The sequence below is a fragment of the Natator depressus genome, chromosome 2 (genome assembly GCF_965152275.1).
Source record: "Natator depressus isolate rNatDep1 chromosome 2, rNatDep2.hap1, whole genome shotgun sequence".
Lineage (NCBI taxonomy): Eukaryota > Metazoa > Chordata > Testudines > Cheloniidae > Natator > Natator depressus.
Window position 1 is genome coordinate 67,397,534 of NC_134235.1, and position 20,769 is coordinate 67,418,302.

At 44.0% G+C, this 20,769-nt stretch overlaps 1 protein-coding gene across 1 annotated transcript in view; it reads right to left on the reverse strand.

Annotated features, from left to right (window-relative positions):
- The window catches only part of RP1 (RP1 axonemal microtubule associated), a 268,493-nt gene that overhangs the window by 202,214 nt on the left and 45,510 nt on the right, over positions 1-20,769 (reverse strand). The window contains exons 6-12 of the mRNA XM_074944372.1: positions 20,171-20,303; positions 15,545-15,696; positions 14,806-14,884; positions 5,679-5,754; positions 4,034-4,110; positions 3,899-3,930; positions 3,616-3,745 (exon numbers count right to left, since the gene is read on the reverse strand). Coding sequence (XP_074800473.1) covers positions 3,616-3,745; positions 3,899-3,930; positions 4,034-4,110; positions 5,679-5,754; positions 14,806-14,884; positions 15,545-15,696; positions 20,171-20,303 — 679 coding nt within the window. The remainder of the gene's footprint in view (positions 1-3,615; positions 3,746-3,898; positions 3,931-4,033; positions 4,111-5,678; positions 5,755-14,805; positions 14,885-15,544; positions 15,697-20,170; positions 20,304-20,769) is intronic.

Below are 20,769 nucleotides of genomic sequence, written 5' to 3' on the forward strand. Positions count from 1 at the left end.
TTGGTCACTCGATTACAGACCTAAAAGTGGCAATTCTTCAACAAAAAAACTTCAAAAACAGACTCCAACGAGAGACTGCTGAATTGGAATTAATTTGCAAACTGGACACAATTAACTTAGGCTTGAATAAAGACTGGGAGTGGATGGGTCATTACACAAAGTAAAACTATTTCCCCATGTTTAATCCCCCTTCTCCCGCCCCCCCGCTGTTCCTCAGACGTTCTTGTCAACTGCTGGAAATGGCCCACCTTGATTATCACTACAAAAGGTCCCCACCCGCCCACTCTCCTGCTGGTAATGGCTCACCTTACCTGATCACTCTTGTTACAGTGTGTATGGTAACACCCATTGTTTCATGTTCTCTGTGTATATAAATCTCCCCACTGTATTTTCCACTGAATGCATCCGATGAAGTGAGCTGTAGCTCACGAAAGCTTATGCTCAAATAAAATTGTGAGTCTCTAAGGTGCCACAAGTCCTCCTTTTCTTTTTGCGGATACAGACTAACGCGGCTGCTACTCTGAAACAGATACCACAGTGAAGGGCAGCAGTATACAATCCTAAGATAGATAGGGAGATAAAAATCTATTTCTTTCAGCAGAATTCTATTTATTATTTGTAAAAACAAATTTTGCAGCATGGCTCTGAATTTCCATATTCTTAAGGTTTACCTCTTCCATGATGCCTCCAAAACCCTTGACAATGGTGAAGCAGTGAAGTGCTTACTGCATTAGCAGTGACAGTTGTTTATTTATTATACTTATAATAATAGCCTTGCCAACAGGGGAACACAAGGTAGCTCCCTGTTGTCTCTCATCATATACTTAGGGAGAGATTCTCACCCCAATTCTGGCACCTGTGGACCTGATAAAAGGGCTGAAGCAGCATAGCCTCGTATATGTAAGGGGAGGATTCCCCCAGCACAGGCAATATGGAAGATAATTCCCAGTATAGAGATGTGCTAGAGTGGGACTGGGGGCAAGAGGTGTGGGTTTGGGGCAGGGTGCAGCACACAGCAGTACAGAGATTCTAGACATCACTGTGGCTCATAGGGCATCGCAGGGGGCTGCCATAACTCAGACAGGCTCCAGGGCCACGTTATTCCTGGGGCCTCTTCAGTCCCTGGAGCAGCTCTGGATCAGGAGGGTGCTAGGGTGACTGACAGTCACCTTATCCCCTCCCTCTTGGGCTGAGAGTTCTGGGCTGTGCTTCTTAGAGTACAATGTTCAGTGCTTTTCATAATGGAGCCTTGACCCCTAACTGGGGCCTCCAGGCACTACCACATTATAAATATATACATAAATAATATTGTACTTTCCCTAAATGCATGTAGCTCCCACTGATAGCAATAAATACCGTGAGTCAAACTCAACCCTGGTGTAATTCCACTCCTGGTGTCATTTCTCTCCCATAGGCCTTTTCTATCACTCTGATGGGCCCACTTGCAGTGCAAGGTACTACTCAGAATGTCAGAATCTGGCCCAGAGATTTTATCTATTGACTAATTTTGTTCCATTCATAATAAAATAGATCTGTAGCAACCTGCTGTTTAGTAGTTAAAAAATTAAGCATATTCATTCAGTGAAGCAAGGCTGCATGCACTGTATGCCTATTTAAACGATTGTTCTAACTAGATCAATTAAATTCAAGGTAATTATCTCATACATGGGGGCATCTTGCATACTGGCAGTGTTCCTACATGCCAGAATCAAACCACATCTCAGAAAATAATAATCACAATGGCACTTCTCTTAATGCTTCCAGTTAGGGATAAAAAACCCTGGAAAATTAATAATGCCTGAGCCAAATCCTCAACTGATGTAAATTGCCATTACTCCATCAAAAACACTGGAGCTAACCTGATTTACACCAGCTGAGGATCTGGTCCGAAGTTATTAATAAATTGTTCCTTGTGATCCCACCAACATTTGAAAGACAGGAAAGTTTCAGCCCAAGTAGCTTCCACTAAAGTTGCTTACTATGAAAGATAAGTAGATGGTGCTTCTCTTTGGAAACTTCATTCCTAACTGTGAGTGCAAGGAACAGTTCCCCAAGATGAAAAATTAAGCCACAAGTCTCACATCAGCTCCTGTATAGAGCTAGTCTAAAGTAATGTGCATGTGTTTAACCCAAACAAACGTTCAAGGGAAATTTTGAGGGGTAGAGACGTGTTCTTCATGCCAAGAAGTGTACGTAGCTGTGTGCCTACATTTGACATCACAATTGTGCTAGCTGCATGCTTTATTTACATGGTCATTTGCAGTAACTGTGTGTGCAGTTGTGGTACCTGCACAATTACACACAGACTGAAAATACTACTCACTGAAAATTAGAACATGACATGCATGATGATTTTACTTCTAATGTGTAAAATTAAATGTACAGAAAGTGCTATAAATTTAATGTGTTTATATGTTTAAAAAACTTCCATGCAGAAGTCCACATATGCACATGAAGGAAAGTGTATGCAGATGCAACAGTCTACAGTGAAGCAGACAGCAGTGTAAATTTGGATTCTGCATGCAAAATGATTATGAACTCTGTGGTGTCATGTGGAATTGAATCAAACATAATCCATCAGTCCAAGCTATAGTGTTAAAAATTGAACAGATTTGCTTATTGCCTCAGTGCAGACTAGGAGACCTGGTTCATGTAAGGAGGTTGATTTGGAGGTTTACCCAGTAGTTCACAGTTTATAATCATAAAATGAAACTCCCTGAAACTCCCTGGATTTCCAGGACACTCTCATGCTGGGTAACTGCATTTAGGGATTTGGAATGCTCTGAAATTTAAGGCAATTCTTAGAGATTTGATTAATTCAACATTCTGAGTCACTGAATAATTGCACTCCAAGAGCAACCATGATAACTAAAAAGGGATCTTTATGAAAATAAAGTAAAACCCATATTCCATGCCTATCAGATTTTATTTATCTACCTGTGGACAGTCCTGCATGGAGAAGATTACTTGAGGAGTTATTCATATGGGGGTTTTCTGCCCCAATTTCTCAGAGACATCCCACAGGTAATTGCTGGGAATTTGCTCATTGCCTTGAAAGCTCTCTCAAGTATGTCCTTCAAGCTTCTGTTCTGTTCAGAGCATAGGAGAGGCCACTTGGGAGAGACCTGAGACATTTTGGGTTGCACTGCCATAATGTACATGACAACAAGCTCTTAATCCCATTTTCTCAAACACTTGTAACACAGTACTTTCTCCTTGCCAGAGAGAGCTGAGGCTTGAATGGGAGTGAGTTGGCTGAAGCTAAGCCAGATAAGATGGAAATGATACCGGTAGAGAGGGGTATCTGCCTCAGTTGTTGAGAGGGTTTTACCACCCTTACCATGGAGATTTCCATGGATCACTAAACCATCACGTGAGAACTAGATTCTATTTAATAATGGGAAGCCATTGTGAGATGTTCTTTTACAACAAAACCAAGTGGCTTTTACCGTTAATAGTTTTAAATGCTTTCAAGAGTAAGAACATTCATGGTTGCCATTCTCTGCTCCTGTTAGAATTAATTTTGAATCTTATACATGACACACACAATGATCTGATGATGCCCTCCTTCCTCGTGCTGTTCACCCACACGTCCCCATCTGGTAAATATTTTACCATATTTGTCCTTCTTGTCACCAAGTGCATCAACTGTGCCATCTGGACTGAGGCGTATGAAACCACGGGTAAGCCTGCTGTAGAACTGAAGAGTGTTGCCTTTCTGAAACTTCCATCTTTCAGCAGCCCACTGGTTATATTTTTAAAAGAAGGAAGAAAAGAGCCCTTATGAGAAGATACAGGAAGAAAACTTCACATACAGAAATAACTATTGACCTGATTTTCCCTAGAACAGACTATGTATACTGCCAAATCAATTTTTTAAAAGAGAAAAAATCTTTACGTTTTCCTCTCTCTTGAGTTCCAGCTCTTGCCCTGCAGAGATAGAGAGAATGTGATCAGTTTACACAGTATCCTGGCCATCCTTTGACACAGTCACAGTGACAAGGGACTCTCTTCTGCATTGTTTTATGCTTACTTGCAGAGAAGGTGGTGGTGTCAGTGATATTTAGTTCTCTTACAATTTTACCATCCTCTTCCCCTTGATCTAGCCATCTTTGGAGAAAAACAGAACCCATTCTGATTATATAGTTTTGATCTCAAACCCATCAATATTTTTGTCACAATGTTTACACATTACATTTTAATATTTTGTGCACTGAGGCCCTGAACCAGCAAAGCACTTAAGCATGTGCTTAACGTTAAGCATGTGAGAGTTTCCATTGCTCACTTTTTTAAAGTTATATGTGTGCTGAAGCACTTTTCTTGATCAGGACCTAAAGGCCCAAGCCAGCCTGCCTACCTGGGGATCTCAACTAGTATTCCAATTCTAGGGATCAGTAATAGCAGATCCACTGACCACACTGTCTGCCCCCAAAAGGCTATTGCGGGGATCCCAGCTGTTCAGATTCCTAAAATTGCCTCTCATGAAGCAAATTTCTTGCAGGCAACACCATCCTCCCCACCCCCAACCCATTCAGTTGAAACTGTGCCATTAAAACTAAAAAAGTCTTTATTGTCTTCTCACTTACACTCAATAAATTAGAAATAACTCAGTTAAAATCAAAGGAGTTGAACCATTTTAAAAGTGATGTCAGTGAGAGGTGTATCAAGCCCTACAACCACACAGAGGATTTTTCTGTGTGAAATAGATTTCAACAGTCCCTGAATTATTTATGAAACTAGCATTGTATTTCAAGCTCTCTCTGTAGCAGTTCATTTTACCTACAATACTGAATCAAAATTAGGTCACGCTAAGAGGAGGTGCTGTATCAGACGGGCAGAAAGCCCATACGCACACATAAATCAATTTCAGGGTGCACATCAATCACTCAAAGCTGACTTGGGCACTTATTTATTCACTTGTAGAAGTGAAAGGAGGACACAGAATTGAGGTGCCATTGGCAAGTTTTAGCTGGATTCATACATGACTGGACTTTACAAATTCCTAATATTTGTATTGATTTTTATTAATATGACTTTCCATAAGCTATTTGTGAGTTACTTGATAGTAGATAAAATTAGAAACGAGCACAGGAGTAGCAGATTCAGAGCAGAAGAGACCAAAGGGAAAGCAGCAGGGAAATTGGGATTGCTTCTAGTTTTGCTGCTGCTCAGTGACAGGTTTGGGGTGGACAGGGGAAGGACCAGCCACTCAGATACACCTCATGAGAACCGAAAGCCTGATCCTGAGTCCACTGAAGTAAATGCCAAAGCTCCCCTTGATAGTGTCAATGGTGCAGAATTACCCTTAGAGAGAGAGCAACCCACTCAACTGAAAAGTGTTGCCTTGGATATAGGGAGAGGTGGATCAGCTGATGTCAGATTCAAAATGTCAGATGAGGGGATGTGCCAGCCAGCAGCTGCTGAATGTTGTAGCAGCGTGGGGTGGAGACACCTTATATAGAATGTTTCGATGCTCAGTCAATGGTTAAATGTATCACAGGTCTGAAGTGACCAGACGTTGTTACCATCTTATGACTGTTTGGTAGAGTATGTAAAAGGAATTGGATCACCTCAATTTGATTCTCGGGGGACAAGCACCTCACAAATCACCCCTGACTGGAGAAGCCACGAACAACTAGTTGTTATTACAACATAACCCATTTGAAAACACCACCAACCTGTGACAAAGAAAAGAATAATCCAGGTCTGTGACAGGATCCTTGACTACAATCTTCTCCAGAAACCATCCATTTCCTATGAACAAAATAAAAACAAAGTACATCCTAAAATAAAAAGTTTCTGTGCGTGTGTGTGCGTGGATGCACGCATGTGCATACACACACACACACACACACACACACACACACACACTCAGATATCTGGCCAGATTCTGATTTAAGTTACACCATCTTAAATCAAGGGTAACTCCACTGAATTCACAGAGCTATGTCAATGTCAAACCAGTTTAAGTCAGATCAGAATCAGACCCAGTAACTTTAAATACAAATGAATATAACATCAGCACCATGGAAGGAGTCACTCCCTGATATACAGTAGTGCTCATCATTTTTCTGTAATTACATTAAGGTCCTTGTCAGGGTTGAATGCTTTCAGAGCAATCCCTCATGAGCCTGCATGTGTATTGCTCATAGCTCCCACTCAGACTCAGTGGTTTGAGCACTGGTCTGCTTAAACCCAGGGTTGTGAGTTCAATCCTTGAGGGGGCCACTTAGGGATCTGGGGCAAAAATTGGAGACTGATCCTGCTTTGAGCAGGGGGTTGGACTGGATGACCTCCTGAGGTCCCTTCCAACCCTGATATTCTATGATTCAGCAGGCAGGCCTTCTCTGCTATTAAGGAGGAGGTAGCATATACACTGCTCCCCTTTCTAAAGCTCATCCCAGTTGGCTGGAAGAAGGGGGAACTTTGCCCCACCTGCTCTACTAGACTCCTGGTCCTGGGCCCTTAAAGAAACAGTAGCAAGATTTTCTCTCAACACTACTTATATGCAAGACCACTTCCTCTCGAATCAATATCTTCTAGGTCCTTGCATACCAGACCTCCCAAATCTTAAAGAGCCACACCACATGATGGAGGTAGGCTGACCCCAGGCACCACTACCCTTAGGGGGACAGACCACCTCATCACAGTACAAGCTATTGTAAGGAAAGAAAGATTCACTTCAAAAACTCTCCATTTACAGTCACATATGCTAGAAGCACCAGAGGTGTTAACAGTGGACGGTTGCAGGCTAGCGCAGCTCTTTATCCCTCTCATTTAAAGCATTTAATTTATGTATTTGAGAAGATATTTTCTGAGTCTTTTTAATTCTTTAATATTTTGGTCAAATTATCAATAAAGCTGAACATATCCATATTTTGGATACAATTTGGCAATAACACTGCATCCATTTTTTTAAACATTAATTATCATTGCCAGCAAAGGTACTATCCATTCCCTGCTAGTCCATGGCATTAAATGATGCAATATTCACTTGATGAGTATACACTGTGAGAGACAGTGCAACTCCATGGAATATTTCAGAAGTCCAGGAAGCTGACAGTTTAATCATTAACCAATCTGAGAGGCCCACACTGCCAGCAATTCTAAGGGACTGTATTGACTAGCTCAAAGTAGAATGAAGAAAATTGATTGTTTGACACTACTGATCTGGGCACATGGCTGTTTCATCATTGCAAAACTCCACGACAGAGACCCATGTTATAATGTGCAGAAACGTCAGAGGATAGCTGGCATTTTCCTGAGAGACACTACTGCAGAGGAAGAGTTGATGAGAATGGAGTTCATACGAGAATGGAGATTTTAAGATACAGTCAAACCTGCCATGAGCAACAAGCCAAATGATTAATTTAAAAAATCAATTGCTTAAAGGAAGTGGGTTTTCCAATAAAAGTGGATTAAGATTGCAAGACTGCATTCAATAGGTCTGGAGACACTTCCTTTGTCTCCCACTCATTTGTCCGGCTTGTCTACTTAGATTGCAAACTCTCTAGGGCAGGGAATGTCTCACGATGTTTCTGTACAGGGCTTAACACAATGGGGCCCTGATTTAGTCTGGGGTTTCTAGGCATTACTGTAATACAAATAGATAAAACAAATAATAATAGTACTAATAGTAATAATAATAAATAATAATGGTGTGGTCTCTTAAGACAGGAGGTTGCAAAATAAAGACTGCCACTGAAAAACCTATGAGAGGTTGTCTGGAAAAGGGGAAGTTACTCACCCTGCAGTAACTGAGGTTCTTCGAGATGTGTGTCCCTGTGGGTTCTCCACTCTAGGTGTCGGTGTGTCCCGGCGCCGTTGATCGGAGATTTTCGGTAGCAGTGCCTGGTCAGGATGCAGGCGCTCAGTTGGTATCTCCCGTCTCGTTGGAATCTTCCTGAGCACCTGGGTCCCGCACCCCCTCCACCCCCCCCACACAGTTCCTTCTCTACCATGGAGCAATTATACTAGTACTCCAAAGTAAAGGGGAGGAGGTAGGGAGTGGAGCACCCACAGGGACACACATCTTGAAGAACTTCATTTACTGCAAGGTGAGTAATTTCCCCTTCTTCTTCGAGTGCTGTCCCTGTGGGTGCTCCACTCTAGGTGAATGTGTAGCAGTTCCCACTATGGTCGGTAGGACTTTGGAGATGTGGCAGTGAGTACTGTATGGCCTACTATGGTGTCTGCCATGGTATCTTGTGTGATAGCATAGTGTTTGGCAAACGTGTCTTCAGATGACCATGTAGCCACTTTACAGATGTCAGGAATGGGTACGTTATGTAGGAAGGCAACGGATGTCGACATAGCTCAAGTGGAATGAGTTCTAATGCCTTCGGGAGGTTGAATATTTTGAATAAGGTAAGAGGATCTGATGCAGTCAGAGATCCATTTGGACAGACATTGTTTAGAAATAGCCATACCTTTCAATCTTTCAGTGATGGAGACAAAGAGTTGTGGAGATTTATGAAATGGCTCAGTCCTGTCTAAGTAAAAGGTGATTGCTCGCCTGACGTCAAGAGTATGCAGGGTTGCCTCATTTGGAGTCTTGTGAGGTTTGGGTAAGAAAGTAGGTAAGTATATAGGTTGGTTAAGGTGGAAGGTGGATACCACCTTAGGGAGAAATTTAGGATGTGGTCTAAGGGTGACTTTGTCTTTGGAGAAGATTGTGTAGGGAGGATGGGCCATCAAGGCATTTTGCAGGCCTGTGGGAAATCGTTTTATGGTGGGGTGGATAAAGAGTGAATAACCTTCTAACAGGTGATGGAAGGTGGTAAAGTGCTGCCAAGTGTACTTTGATGGAGCTGAGCAAAAGTCCATCCTGTTTTAGTTTCAGGAGGTAGTCTAGAATGTTAGGGAGGGTCATCATATTGGGCATTCACCAGAGGGTGAAATGCTTTCACTTCTGCAGGTAAGTTTTACTAGTGGAGTCTTTTCTACTGTGCAAGAGGACATATCTGGCTTGCTTGGAACAGGCTAGTTTATGGGTTTGGAAGCATAAAGGAACCAGGCTGTCAGGTGGAGCTTTTGGAGTTGGGGGTGAAGAACCCATCCGTTGTCCTGGGAAAGGAGATCTGGCCTGTTGGGGAAGGCCCATGGATGACGGGAGGACATGTGGAGTAGGTAAGGATACCATGTCTGTCTCGGCCAACCCGGGACAATAAGGATGACCCGGGCCTTGTTGTCTACGATCTTTCGAAGAACGCTGTGTAGCAGAGGGATTGGTGGGAAGGGGTACAGGAGAGAGCTGTTCCACGGGATGAGAAATGCGTCTCCTAGGGATGCAGTCCCGAGTCCCGCTCTGGAGCAAAACAGCCAACATTTTCAATTCTGGGTTGTGGCAAAGAGGTCTATTGACGGGGTGCCCCAGAGCGAGAAGAGCTGTTGAAGTGTTGCGGGGTGAAGTTCCCATTCGTGTTCTGTCAACAAGTGCCTGCTGAGTGTGTCAGCAGTAGTGTTGTGGCAGCCTGGTAGGTAGGAAGCAATGATTTGTATTTGATGTTGTATGCACCAATTCCATAGTCGGATGGCTTCCATGCAAAGGGAATGTGATCGGGCTCCCCCTTGTCTGTTGATGTAAAACATACATGCTATGTTGTCTGTTAAGACCCAAATAGATTTGTTCTTTATGAGGGGAAGAAAGTGAAGGCATGCTCGCCTCACTGCTCTGAGCTCTAAGAGATTTATGTGTAGGTGCGTCTCTGATGCGGACCACCGGCCTTGGGCCCTGTGTCCCCCTAGATGCGCTCCCCAACTGATTAGGGAAGTGTCCGTGGTGAGCATGAGCATTGGGGATCGTTGCTGGAAGGAAACCCCCGTGCACAGGTTTTCTGGTCTTGTCCACCAATGTAGGGAAGCTAGAATATTGGGAGGAGGAGTTAGCAGCGTCCCTAAGGTGTGTCTGTTGGGTTTGAAATTCGAACTGAGCCAGCCCTGAAGACATCTCATGTGTAGCCTGGTGTGCTGGACCACGAAGGTGGTGGCTGCCATGTGACCAAGGAGCTGTAGACAGATTCTTGCCAGTGTCCTGGGATGAATAGAGAGCGTGCATATGAGCTGTGTGATTGTGAGGAATCTGTGATATGGGAGCAAGACTCTGCTCTGGATTGAGTTGAGATGAGCTCCGATGAACTCTATCTGTTGTGTAGGTGTCAGGGTGGATTTTTGGATGTTTATTTGGAGGCCTAGGCTGTGAAAAAGGGAGATGGCGAAACGGGTAGCTTGAAGTGTCTCACCATAGGAGTTGCCCTTGATGAGGCAATCATCCAGGTAGTGGAAAAGTGTGATACCATGTTTGTGGAGGTGAGCCACAACCACAGCTAGAGTTTTGGAAAAGACTCTCAGCACTGTGGAGAGACCTAAAGGAAGAACTCTGTATTGAAAATGGTCGTGACCGATTGTGAATAGTAGGAAGCGTCTGTGAGCTGGATGAATTGATATATGTAAATAAGCATCCTGTAGGTCCAGGGCTGTGAACCAGTCCCCTTGATCCAGTGCAGGAATTATTGTGCCCAGTGTGACCATCTTGAATTTTTGTATCCTCACAAATTTGTTCAGTCGGAATAGATCTAGTATAGGCCTCCATCCCCAGGTCTTTTTCTGGGTCAGGAAGTAATGGGAGTAGAACCCTTTCCCTCGATGTTGTGTCGGCACAGATTCCACTGCGCCTAGCCGGAAAAGGTGAGCCACTTCTACGCGAAGTAGGTGCTCATGAGAGGGGTCCCTGAAGAGAGACGGGGAAGGGGGAAGGGTAGGAGGATAGGATATGAATGGGATAGAGTAACCAGACTGAACTATTTCAAGGACCCAGCGGTCCTGTGTAATACACTGCCAGGCATGTTGGAAACTCTGGAGGCGGTGGCCAAACAGGCAAGTAGGCTGTGGAATCAAGGGGTGGTCACGCAGACCCTCGACCAATGTTTCAAAATTGTTGTTTATTCCCAGATGGATGGGAGGTGGTTGCTCGAGCTTGATTTTGTCTGCACTTAGGGGGCTAGCACGATTCCTATTTATATCGTATGGTTTGGGTTGAGGCCAATCATATTGTTGTGTGTGCTGCCTTTGGTAGGGTTGGTATTGTTGTCTCCTGGGAAGAGATGGGTGAATACCCAGAGTGCGCAGTGTCGCTCTAGAATCTTTCATGGTGTGAAGTAGTTCATCGGTTTTTTTGGAAAACAGTTTGTCTTTATCAAAGGGGAGGTTCTCCACTTTGGTCTGCAGATCTTTAGGGATGCTATATGCAGAAAGTCATGAAGATCTGCGCATAACCACAGCAGTTGCAAAAGTACGGGCTGCTGTGTCTGCCGTGTCTAAAGAGGCTTGTAGGGCCTTTCTGGAAATCAGCTGGCCCTCGCTCAGAATTGATTTAAAGTCTGCTCTCCTATCCTCTGGAATGTAGGAGGCAAATTCAAAAAGTTTATTGTAGTTATCAAAGTCGTAGCTGGCGAGGAGTGCAGGGTAGTTTGCAATCCTGAATTGTAGAGTGGAGGATGTGTAAACCTTGTGACCCAAGACGTCAAGGCGTTTAAGGTTCTTGTCTTGTGGGGTGGACTGATATTGTGGCTGTTTCGTCTTTTGTGCAACTGCATCCATGATGAGAGAGTTCGGTTGTGGGTGAGAAAATAGGAAGTCAGCATCCTTAGCAGGAACATAATATTTATGTTCGGCCTTTCTGCAGGTTGGTAATAAAGAAGTTTGCCAGAGAGTGTCAGCTGGTTCCAGGAGTGCTTCATTTATAGGTAGCGCGATCTTTCAGGGCGCAGAGGGTTGAAGGATTCTGAGGAGTTTGTGTTGTGTCTCCTGAACCTCTTCTAGGGGGATGTCTTGACTGAGTTCCACCCTCTTGAAAAGCTCTTGAAATTGTTTACAGTCATCCATGTTCTGTGGAGGCGGGAAGGGGAGGGCTCCATCTGGAGCAGTGGAGAATTAGGGTTCAGTGAGTCAGGTTATGGTTCGTAGCTCATGTTCTCAGGAGGGGGTTCAGGTACTCTAGAAGTGGACGGAGCTGGAGATCGAGGCACAGAGGCAGATAGTGGTTTCGTGGAAGAGGTCTGAGGATGAGTGGTAGGAGGATGTGGCCAAGCATACCACTGAGGCCAAGGCATAGGGTAGGAGAACCCAGGTGCTGTCCACGGGGGAGCGAAGTAGGGAAACTGAGGCTGGTGGCTGTGGACCATAGCCTGAGGTGGAAGAGGTTCTGGTGGAGGAGGAGAGGCAGGTGAGGAGAACTCCGCCTACTGCTGTATATCGGGTTCGCTGTCAGTGAAGGTACCCAGTTCAGGTGGTGAGAGCGGCTGTTTGAAGAATGAGCCCTGTGTATTCAGGAGCGGAGAGTTAGGCTCAGGTGGCACTGAGAGGTCACATTCAGTGAGGAACTGTTGCTCCTGTTCCGTGGGCTGCGCTGAGCCTGGACTGTGCTCTAGCACATTAGCAAGTGAAAGTGAAAGTGTCAGCGGTGCTGCGGGTCTGTTGGAGGTGCCCTGCAGGGGGTCAGCTGCTGGTGCCGGGGCAGGAGGCAGGCTGGGTGCCGACGTTTTTCCCGGCACTGGGGCAGAGTGCGCAGTCGGCACCGTGGCTATTTTTAGCACAGAGGGGGTTGGTGCTGATGTCTTTGTCGGCACCGGGGCAGAGCGCGCATCCAGCACCATGGCTATTTTTAGCACTGAGGCGCTCGGTGCCACGGAAACCTTCCTGGGACGGGAGGTCGGGTTCCTGCCTCTGCGGTCTGCGGGAGCCGCGGCTGAGGCTTTCGGAAGAGCTGAGGCGCCTGCCGATGGCGCTGTCAGCACAGAGGGTAAGGATCTCGCGGGAGGCCCTTTACCCTTGTTGGAGTCTCTCCCAGGAGACTGCTGTGCTTCTTGCCTCTGCTCCAGAGAGGGTGAAGCAGCTCTCCCAACTGGTTCAGATCTGGCCGGGGACCGTGTAGGAGCGGGTTTAACTTTCCCCATCTCCGGAAGCGGCTGCAGGGATTTTTACATCAGAAGCCTTTTAAGCTGCAGGTCCCTGTCGCGCCGAGCCCTTGACTTGAGGCTCGTACAGTGGAGGCACTTTGCAGGGATGTGGGTTTCCCCGAGGCACTTCACACAATGTGCATGCCCGTCCGACCATGGCATGGAGTCCTGACAGGAAACACACTTTTTGAATCCTGAAGCCCCTGGCATTGTGAATTAGAAATGGCAGGGGAGAGTGTCTCAGCGGGAGACAAGCCTGAAGCAAAAAGTTTTTGTTGTTTGTTGTTTGTTTGGTTTTTTTTGTTTGTTTTTTTAACTAAGTGACTAACTATGTAACTACACTAAAGGAAGGGAAACAACTGGGATGTAACTAATAACTATTTCTATATTCTTTGTTACTTTTTTCGTACAGAGACCAGGGAAGAGAAGCAGCACTGCCCCGAGTCCCATCTTCAGCTGGGGACGGTTGAGAAGGAACTGAGGAGGGTGCGGGACGCAGCTGCTCAGGAAGATTCCAACGAGATGGGAGATACGAACTGAGCTCCTGCGTCCTGACCAGGCACTGCTACCGATCAATGGCGCTGGGTTGCACTCACACCTAGAGTGGAGCACCCACAGGGACAGCACTCGAAGAAGAACTCAAGGATTTTCCCCACAGAGGGTTTTTCTTGAGCCATTTTCCCTTCTAACCCTGTGGTTCTTAGGGATGTATCCGTAAGAAAAGGAATTGCTGGGAGGCTACTTTCTTGTGGTTTCCCTTCCATTTGACAGCCTGGTTCAATAACAACTATGTAATCATTAACTGGGTCCTTTCTCAGCAGCTTAGAAGAAGCCAAAGAAGGGATCCAGAGCAAAATATCACAGCTCCCGTTCACGATTCTCCTGGATTTCCATGTGAAAATCTGGGAGCAAAGAGGGAACAGTACTATGAAAAGAGACATCTCATCTAATGTGCTCCACCCCTTCCTCTCCCAAAAGTCACCACGCTCTCTACTTGATGAGTTCCAATCCAGGGGCATCTGTGTAAGGCCAATGAACCAGAGAGACTGTGTGACAGAAGTGCCACTTCTCCCCTTCCATATGGAGAGGGGTTGGGATGTCCTCCACAAGTGAATTAATGTGGGATGATCTAGTAATGAGTGATATTTGGTACACATTGGAGGGATGGGGGGGAGGGAAGGGAGATGGGGAGGTTAACTGTATTACTGCCTGTATCTAAAATATCAAGACAGAATAAATTGACACCTCTACGAGACACTCTGGCTCAGACTGTCTAGCATTGATCCGTTACAGAGTTTGGTATTCAGCGTCAAATAAATCCAAGTCTTGTGATTATTGACAATTTGGTTCATAGCCCATATCTCCATTAACTGTGTGTGTACAGCACCTAGCACAATGCCCCTCAAATCCCTGGTTGGGACTTTCAGGCACTACTGCAATTTAAATAATAATGATACTAATAAATTTCATTTACAGCGATAGCACATCTCTGGAAGACATACAGAATATAAACTGTACAATGAAATATTTGAAGTGCAGAAAAGATAAACAAATTAATTTTTTTCAAAGGGAAATGACAGAACTATAATGTTCAGTACCCTTTTTTTAAAAGTAACTTTTTAATACAATTATTTGGACTACAATAGAGGTTAAGGATGATTATTTGGAATTTGTGATGGTACCAAAATGTAACCTTTTCATTTTAATGACTGGTATTCTTGGAACCCTTTGCCTCCCCCCATAAAATACCTTGGTCACATTATTTCATATGAATATTTTATAAATACCTAATCTAATTTCACAGAAAGCTGTGGTCAGTATTCAGTTATTATATGTAGCGATTTCTCACCTGATCCAAGTCCATTGTGTCCTATAACAATCTTATACAAATTTCCAAGGTGCACAGCTTCAAGTAGGAAGAGGTCAGTCTGCAAACCAGCCAAGAAAAGTGCAATTAAATTTCTAAAAGAACTCCCCATCCAATGGGACCCATAAAACCTACTGTAGAAAACCTGTGAAACTCTTCTATGAAATATGAGCATCCCAATATGCTCTATGAAATAATGTATGATAATGTCAAAGCAGACAAGCAAAGTTGGTTTCCAGGACCAACGATTATGATTAAAGAGCTAATCCTGATCACTTTGTTTATGTTATTCTGTATGTGTAGTCCTATTCAAATCAACGCAATTAGAGTGAGGAGAGCAGAAACTAGCCCAAAGTTTAGTTAACAAAACAATCACAAATTGTAATATAACTTAATATCAGAATATAGTAAAATATGTATTTTACTGAAGTTATTTCTTCTCTTCATATATATTATTTAAATAATTAAGAAATTTAAAAAACAGTATGCACTTTACCTACATAATAATTATTATGGATTATAATTTTCCCCAAAATGTCAGTGCAAATGTTTAGAAAATAATTTTGGCTTAGCGGTGCAGGTTTTCTACAAACTTTGCAGTCTACCAGTGATTTTTGTTAGTGTAAGTCCTACCTTGGCCTGTAACAGCCTCAGATCTTATAAGGCAGAGAGCTAGAAAGGACAGACAAATGGATCGGGACGTATGCTTCCTGTCACTCACTTGTCCTTTTAGAAATTTCCTAGGCTTCTTTGACCTAAGTAGCTGTCTGGAGCCTGTATCGCCTTCTTCCCCATGGATCGAAATATAGACATCAGCTTCTGTTCCAGCATTCCACAGCTCTCCTGTTGTCACACGCACCTCATATACAGTCACTGACAGTAAAAGAAGACAGGTTTTGCTCACGAAAGCTTAGGCTCAAATAAATTGGTTAGTCTCTAAGGTGCCACTAGTCTCCTTTTCTTTTTGCAAATACTACTACAGTTATAGCAATATCCAGTTGAAAAGCAGAGTGACTATATAGTCCAAATACATCTGTATCAAGGATCAGCTATCATGTACTTTTCAGTTCATAAAAATTCCATTTAATATTAAGTAAAGTGACACACAAACTTGTTTTGATTTTGTGTGCATGCTGTTTACCCCAGGTTGGTATTCCCAGTGGCGAATGCAAACTGAAAATCAACTCTAAATGCACAACAGTATATCTTTGTCCTACAGCACCACTTACAGTCATTATAAAGCAGAAAAGTAAACAAAGTAAATCCAAGATTAGTGTCAACATAAGCAGTCAGACCATAAATATGCCAGACAGCAGCCATCAACCCTTTAAAAGCACTGGTTAAAAAATAAATTCTAGCACCATTGTCTCCATTTTACAGCACCAAAGAATGCTTCACTGCTTTAATATTTCAGTGCTTCAGGCAATAATAATAGTAGATTATTCCTTTATTGCATTTGATGGGGAATCTTCTTTAATCACTTTGTAAGTTTGGGAGGGAAGGGAAGGGCTATAAATGAAAACTGTAACACCTTTGGGTGTTTAATACAAAATATGTAATATGACATAAAATAAAACTCCCAGGCAAAACACTGTTAAACTGTAGTTAAGATTGGGAATGGTAACTTATGGGCTATATTTACGCAGCTATAAATCTGAAAAAAAAGGCAGTGACATTAAAAATCAGATAATTCAAAATTAAGATTAAATATAAAGAAAAGATAACAGCTGAGAATATAGAATAACATTGTTCAGGCATCCAAAACAACCTTAACTCTATCCTCTAGGTACTGCCATCTTCCCTTCTTTGTTTTATTTTTGGATCAAGGACATTTTCTATGGACTTTGGGCAGTCGACAGCCTATGGTTGAGAACATTTTAAATTAAGACAATAATTGCTCCAATCCCTGATATGGTCGAAGATGTTACTGTGGGCGTGTGCACAGACGTGAGCTGCGTGCGTATGGGAATGTGAACATTCTGCCATCTACCCCTCTAGCCCTCTGACTGGGAAGATGCAAGCTTCTTTTGCCATTTGCAGATTGTAAGCTCTTCTGACTTGAGACCTTCTGTTTGTACAGCTCCTAATACAACAGGGTCATGAACCTGACTGAGGCCTCTAAGCATCTGTCTACACTGCAATAAAAAACCCATGGTGCCATATGACAGCCCAAGTCGGTTGACTCAGGGCTCGGGCTGCAGGGCTAAAAATAGTAGTGTAGATGTTTGGGCTCAGGCTGCAGCCTGGGCTCTGAGGTCCTCTGGGTTTCAGAGCCTGGGCTCCAGCCTGAGCCTGAACGTCTACACTGCTATTTTTAACTCTACAACCTGAGCCCCGTGAGCCCAGTCAATTGACATGGATTCTGAGACTCAGCACTGTGGGTTTTTCTTTGCAGCGTAGGCATACCCTAAGGCATTAGTGCAATATAAATAGCAAATAATGATTTATCTCCCCCAGCAGCGGGTGCTGGTGCTAATAGATATTCCAATGCTGCCTGCCTCCTCGATGCAGGAGCTGAAAATTGGCCTGCCATTTGTGAGAGACATTGAGGATTCTGCTACCATTGAAGTACAATAGCGTTCATGCCCTTCTGCTTCTGAACAGATACCGCTGAAACATGTTTATTTGTGGGGGGAGGAGGAGAAATCGCTGCTTTCTCTTCATTCCAAATGTAACAATGGGGTGAGGGAGCCTCATTTCCCAAGCTTTTCTCAGCACCCTTCAGGCCAACCCAATGGGACTTCATTTCCTCAGGAAGGTCTCAGTAACAGTTGAGCTGGTCAGGAACCAGGGGAAGGGAATTAGATAGGATAGTCCCCTGGTGGCACTGCTGTTACAGTCACTGATGCCGAAGGCAGATATCTGAGGGGAATGAAGATTCTGTTGGGGTCTGTCCCATTTAGGGACAAATCATGACCCAGTGGTACATGGGAGTAAGGCTGCATAAGGCATTCTTAGGCAGCAGAGTGGGCAGGAATCGAGGTAAGCCAGCTCCAGAGCATCATTACATTGTCCTCACCTCTCACAAGTGGGCAGCAGGGGTGGAAGGAGGTATATCGGACAGCACACACTATGACAGGTAATGACCTGACACAGTTTATTCCTTTCCCAGAGCAGCAGGGAAACTGCAAAGGAGCTTGTGAATCAGGGTGTTATAACGGGAAATGTCAGGCAACTTTAAGTATAGGTGGTGCTACCTGCTCGGCCTATAATAGATGCAAAATACAGTAAACATAAGATTCAAATAGTACCTGAATTTCAGAGGTGCTGAGCATTTACAAGTCTGAGTGAAGTCAATGAAAACAGAAGGTGCTCAGCTCCACTGAAAGTCAGGCCCACGAAGTCTGTTGGGTTTTATTTAATGAATACATTTATTTTTGTGATTACAAAAGGCCATTACAACAGCTAGTGCCTCATCCCTGTTTTCATTCAGAATATCAGATTTAAGAGTTCCCCCAGATCCTCTCACTTTCATACTGAATCCAATTCTCTTTACTTCTTCAGTGTTATCAAACCAACCTCTCAGAAGTGAAAACCTGTTTCTGAAGCAGAAATATACCCGTAAGAAAAATTTTAGTTAAAGCAGAAACCCAAAATCTTCATCATGACCTCTCTTTCATGTGGTTGGCAGAACTGTTTAGGTTTAGAAGCTCTTCACTCTCTCTGATTTGAGAAGAAGGAGAAATTGCCAACCATAGGATACAGCATGAGATGGTATTTTAAGTGTGATGCTAGGCTTCAAGGCATAACAAGATAAAGATTATCTGATAACCAAGATATCAATCATTTATTTGGTTTGTGAATGAACTGCTCATCTATATAGAGGGAAGGGGTTGAAAACTGGGAGAGTAGGGTTAGGGTCATAGAATCTGAAGCTGGGAATTGTTGGGGTCAGGGAAGAGGGCTGAGTTGTGAGGGAGAGGAATGTATCCTGTTTAGTGGTATGTTTGTTTTTTTTTGTTAAATTAACCATGATTACTTTGCTTGTCTGTTCCCTCTCTTTCCCCCACTCTAAGAATATTTGGATGGTTGGAAAAGAAGTACAGCCTAAGTAGGGGCCCCCAAAGACATTATATCTCTGCAACAGATTCATAGATTATAAGGCCAGAAGGAATCACTGTGACCATCTAGTCTGACTTCCTATATAACACAGGCCATAGGACTTCTCTAAATGAATTCCTGTTTGAACTATGGCATGTCTTTTAGAAGAATGAGCAGGCATAATGCCTATGTGGCATTGGGGAGAGTGGATTTAAGAGAAGCAATGGCCATACCTATTTTATGGGTTTAGCCAGACATGCCTTTTGGTGTTTCTCTGCAGCAAACATCCAGTGTATGGGGGTGGGACCATGGTCATGCCTACTCAGAATCCTGGAGCACTGTGGTTAATGCTGGCTAGCCTTTCTACATAGTCCTCCCTGAGACGGTTATGGCTACCAGCTATATGGCTGTATTGTTGGGTGCAAAGGGACAGAAAGGACTTTCCTTTCACCTCAAGGGCAGGTACGATTAAGCTTAAATATTGTGTTAGGGTCCCACACTATATGCCTTTTTCATGTCCTTCTGCCTCCTCCCCCACCTTAGCTCAGCCATAGATAACACAAATAACACAGCTCCATACCATCTAGTCCTCTATTCCCAGCCCATATCTGTCCCAGTGCACCGCCCCCCTCAACTTGCCACCTTTGGGACTCCTAGTCCTCCATGTCACCCATCTCCCACTTCCCCAGTCTATGTCTGGAGTCAGCAGCAGATCCACTTAAATTTATGAACATTTTAAAGTATTGTTTAGCTTTGCTCTTCACACCCATTAAAACAGCTCTGAATGAGTGTGGTCTATGCACGTCTACAGGTAACAGAAAAGAAAATAGCAAGTATATTAGTCAAATACATGACATATTTACAAAACTGCAATTTCCATGATATTCCTAGTACTGTTTGTGGGTTGTATGTGATGGCATCATGACAGTTACATATGTTTTTTGTTTCCTGATCTTTTTTATAAGTAAAAAGACAAACAAAAAAACCTTGTGAGGTTTATTCACCATTGTTTGAGTTTCCAGGTGGAAAGTAAACAGGGCTGCCTTTATCTGTAAAACCTCAGTGAGATGATCCTAAGTCTAAAGGACTTTTGAAATTCAAGACATTTGATCAAAGACATTGCAGGTCCCGTCCCTGTTACACCTCCAGCTTAGGGGCTGTGCATGCCCAGCCTTCACAAGGGAAAAGACCAGAGAAAACATATTGCAGCTGTCAAACAGCAGTAGGTAATCGATAAAAACCAATCAATTGAATTATCCGGGTGGCAGTTTGTGACTTGAATTGCCTGATGCATTATTTCACCTACCTGGAAGAACAGGCTGGCCCCGTCGCAAAACAGGAAGCTCCCGACAGATTTCGCCATCATCCTGGTCCTGCGCCAGCCATCGGTGGGCAGGAAGAGAAAACTGTTCTCCTGTGTGAAGGTTCTGCAATTGCACCTATAATAGCAATGACAATTATCAGTTGTTTAAGTCACTTAGACTCCAATCCTGAAGTCGGTTCTGCTGGGACAGATTTCTCAGCCTGTGCCAAGTCCTACTAGCATCAGTGGGTCTCCAAACAGCTGCAGGGTTCTGTGCTAGCAGATGTTATTGCAACATCTGGAACTAGGATGAAGAGCCAGATTCTGGCTCTTGCTCTGGCCCGTTTGCAGCTCTGGTGCCACAAGGGAGCCATGAAGGCCCCCCTGGGGGATAGCCCCAGTGCAGAAGTGGTGCAGGAATGTCATAGGCAGTCCTATGCTACCCTCCTATGCAGCCTCTGATATAGAACAATAATAGGGAAGGGGCGCCAGGAGTGGAAGGGAAACAATCAGTGTTTTGTGCTCCGACTATTCTGAGCTGCAGACTCTCCTAAAGGCAGCTGGCCAAGGCTGCCATATATTAGAGTAGCACCAACAGCTCA